The following is a 3,812-nucleotide window of genomic DNA, read 5'->3' on the forward strand; positions in this document are numbered from 1 at the left end:
AAAAGTACCATCGTTAGGTATAATTTACAGTATTTGTTCTCAAACTTAAATCTGGCAATATGTTTGACGCCTACTACGGGTCTTCAATGAAGACACTCCGTGTTTTTCTTCTTTCCCAAGCTTTCTGAAATTTGGTTTGAAACTCAATGAAAGAATGCCTCCAAAAAATAAGCTGAAGAAAGTGATACATCAAGATGAACTGCGACGGTTAATGAGAGAGAAACAAAGGCAAACGATAGATAAGAAGAAACGTGTCGAATCCCCATACGCCAAGTACAACAGTCTCGATCACCTTAGCTGCGTACTCTGCAACGAGCGAGTAAAGAATGAACTATTGTGGCAGACTCACATTCTTGGAAAACAGCACAAGGAGAAAGTTTCCGAGCTCAAGGGGTCTAAACAAAGTTCTACAAGTCAAGGACCCCAGCCTCCGCTTAAAAGGAAAGCTTTGGATTCTGAAGACGCGAATGGGAAGAAGTTTAAACCAGTGGCAAGTACAGAGCAGTTATCTATGTCAGGGCTACCTGATGATTTCTTTGCTAAACCTGCCCCACCTGGGCCGAAGAAACTACCTGGAATATTGAAAAAAACGACATCTGCTGGGCTGAGTCTTTTGGCCGGAGTCTATGATGAAGAGGAGGCTGGTGACCAGGGGGCAGATTCTAGCTTGGGTGTGCAGAAGGGGGAACCCGACCCAGGACTCCCATCTGATTTCTTCGACAACAGCACCATTCCAGCTGTCCCACCTGCTTCTCATTCAGGGTCTATCCTCAAACCAGATGAAACTGAGAAGAGTGTGGAGAAGGGAAATACACCTGAAGCGCTACCAGAAGGCTTCTTTGACGACCCAGTGAGAGATGCCAAAGTCCGTAATGTCGATGCTCCCAAAGATCAAATGGATAAGGAGTGGGAAGAGTTCCAAAAGGAAATGCGGCAGGTGAACACCAAATCAGAGGCCATTGTAGCAGAGGATGACGAGGAGGGTCGTCTTGAGCGTCAGATTGATGAAATCGATGAGCAAATTGAATGTTACCGGAGGGTTGAGGTATTGAGAGATAAGCAAGATGTGGTGAAGAAGGTTGTGAAGGAGAAAACAGAAGACCAGGAAGACTCCAGCAGAAGTGATGAGGATGAAGAAGAGCTGCTCCACTTGTTGTCAAGGGACTGGAGGGCCAAAGGGGCCCTTGCTTAAAATTCCCAGGGCCTTTTGACCCTAACTTCATCAAAAGGTTTCTCCAGATTATAAATAAGAGTGAAGTTGCATAGGAAGCCGCTTCTTTCCTCCCTCCATGTCAATGACAAACATTTGTTGAGGATATTGAATGTCTAAAAGTGTTGTCTTTTACAGTTTTTATGTCTATATAACATGCTTTTGTGGTAAATGCTGTTTTTCTACTGTCAGACTGTCACACAGTTGCAGAAATACTGTACTATCAGCATTCATTAAAAAAATGAACGGGAGAAATAATCATAAATTCTCATTCCTGGATCCCTTACACACAGCTCAAACTCATAATAAAATGCACACTAATTTAGTTTCCTCTGTGGTTACACATCAAATATACCATCACAGCTAATACAAACAAAACGTATTCAATTAACACCCCATCTGTTCCTCATTATCGGAACCTGGTGCATACTGGTACATGATACACTGCATTCCAAAACAGAAACTACAGAGTCCTCCTTTATGAGAACCTTGACTTGAATACCGTCTAACGCTTGAAAAAGTATGGAAACTACACATTGTAAAATCCAGTTAATCCACATTTTGATTTATTCATTAGTGCTCGCACAAAACATTCATAAAATTCCCAAAGCACACATCTTTGTAGGGAAAATATTCCTGTCGGAAATCTAAATGATAATTCAAAATCTGTTTGACCTAATTGAGTTACAGAATTCCACACCATTACCCTGCAAAACAAAATTACTTTCAAACAGTCCTTTATGTTAAATTGATAAATTACACATTTATTCATGTTACATTGAGAAACATGCAAAGCACAACTTCATAAAACAATTTCCGTTACAATGCTGAGGATTATCTACAGTCCTCTAGCTATACAAAGCAGCCCAAGTCCCCCCCCCCAAGTAAGTCAATCTTACATGATGCCATATAAAACAATTCTACCATATTTACATCATACGACAGTGTTGAGTGATTTGACATGTCCTGATTTGTACATTTGCATTTCATCATGTAAAGGCCCACACAAAATGACAAAATAAAATAAAGAGGGATCAGTGCTTTTCTCACTACCAGTTACATTATCACAGCCAGGTGTGCCTACTTTGGTCTTTCTTCTGTACTACACACAACACTTACAGTACCAATCAAAAGTTTGGACACACCTACTCATTCCATGGTTTTTCTTTATTTTTACTATTTTCTACATTGTAGAATAATAGTGAAGACATCAAAACTATGAAATAGCATATGGAATCATATAACCAAAAAGTGTTAAATAAAAATGTATTTTAAATTTGAGGTTCTTCAAAGTCGCCACCCTTTGCCTTGACAGCTTTTCATACTCTTGGTATTCTCTCAACCAGCTTCATGAGGTAGTCACCTGGAATGCATTTCAATTAACAGGTGTGCCTTGTTAAAAGTTCATTTGTGGAATTTCTTACCTTCTTAATGCATTTGAGCCAATCAGTTGTGACAAGGTAGGGGTGGTATACAGAAGATAGCCCAGTTTGGTAAAAGACCAAGTCCATATTATGGCAAGAACAGCTCAAATAAGCAAAGCGAAACGACAGTCCATCATTATTTTAAGACATGAAGGTCAGTCAATACGGAACATTTCAAGAACTTTCAAAGTTTCTTCAAGTGCAGGCGCAAAAACCATCAAGTGCTATGATGAAACTGGCTCTTATGAGGACCGCCACAGGAAAGGAAGACCCAGAGTTACCTCTGCTACAGAGGATAAGTTCATTAGAGTTACCAGCCTCAGAAATTGCATCCCAAATAAATGCTTCAGAGTAGAAGTAACAGACACATTTCAACATCAACTGTTCAGAGGAGACTGCGTGAATCAGGCCTTCATGGTCAAATTGCTGCAAAGAAACCACTACTAAAGGACACCAATAAAAAGAAGAGACTTGCTTGGGCCAAGAAACATGAGCAATGGACATTAGACTGGTGGAAATCTGTCCTTTGGTCTGATGAGTCCAAATTTGCGATTTTTGATTCAAACCGCTTGGTCTTTGTAAAACGCAGAGTAGGTTAACGGATGATCTCCGCATGTGTAGTTCCCACCGTGAAGCATGAAGGAGGTGGTGTGGGGATGCTTTGCTGGTGACTGTCAGTGATTTATTTAGAATTCAAGGCACACTTAACCAGCATGGCTACCACAGCATTCTGCAGCGATACGCCATCCCATCTGGTTTGCGCTTAGTGGGACTCATTTGTTTTTCAACAGGACAATGACCCAAAACACCTCCAGGCTGTGTAAGGGCTATTTGACCAAAAAGGAGAGTGATGGAGTGCTGCATCAGATGACCTGGCCTCCACAATCACCCGACCTCAACCCAATTGAGATGGTTTGGGATGAGTTGGACAGCAGAATGAAGGAAAAGCAGCCAACAAGTGCTCAGCATACGTGGGAACTCCTTCAAGACTGTTGGACAAGCATTCCAGGTTAAGCTGGTTGGAGAGAAGACAAAGGGTTGCTACTTTGAAGAATATATATTTGTTTAACACTTTTTTGGTTACTACATGATTCCATATGTGTTATTTCATAGTTTGTGTCTTCACTATGACTCTACAATGTAGAAAATAGTAAATATAAAGAAAAAGGTGTCCAAAC

The 3,812-nt window shown here is 40.8% G+C and overlaps 1 protein-coding gene across 1 annotated transcript; it reads left to right on the forward strand.

Moving 5' to 3' along the window:
• The first annotated feature begins 63 nt into the window (after positions 1 to 63).
• LOC115169617 (zinc finger protein 830-like) lies at positions 64 to 2,278 on the forward strand. Its single transcript, XM_029725419.1, has one exon. The coding sequence runs from the start codon at positions 155 to 157 to the stop codon at positions 1,190 to 1,192; it is 1,038 nt and encodes a 345-aa protein (XP_029581279.1). The 5' UTR covers positions 64 to 154; the 3' UTR covers positions 1,193 to 2,278.
• Positions 2,279 to 3,812: the final 1,534 nt, after the last annotated feature.

Source organism: Salmo trutta, chromosome 31, assembly GCF_901001165.1.
Source record: "Salmo trutta chromosome 31, fSalTru1.1, whole genome shotgun sequence".
NCBI lineage: Eukaryota > Metazoa > Chordata > Actinopteri > Salmoniformes > Salmonidae > Salmo > Salmo trutta.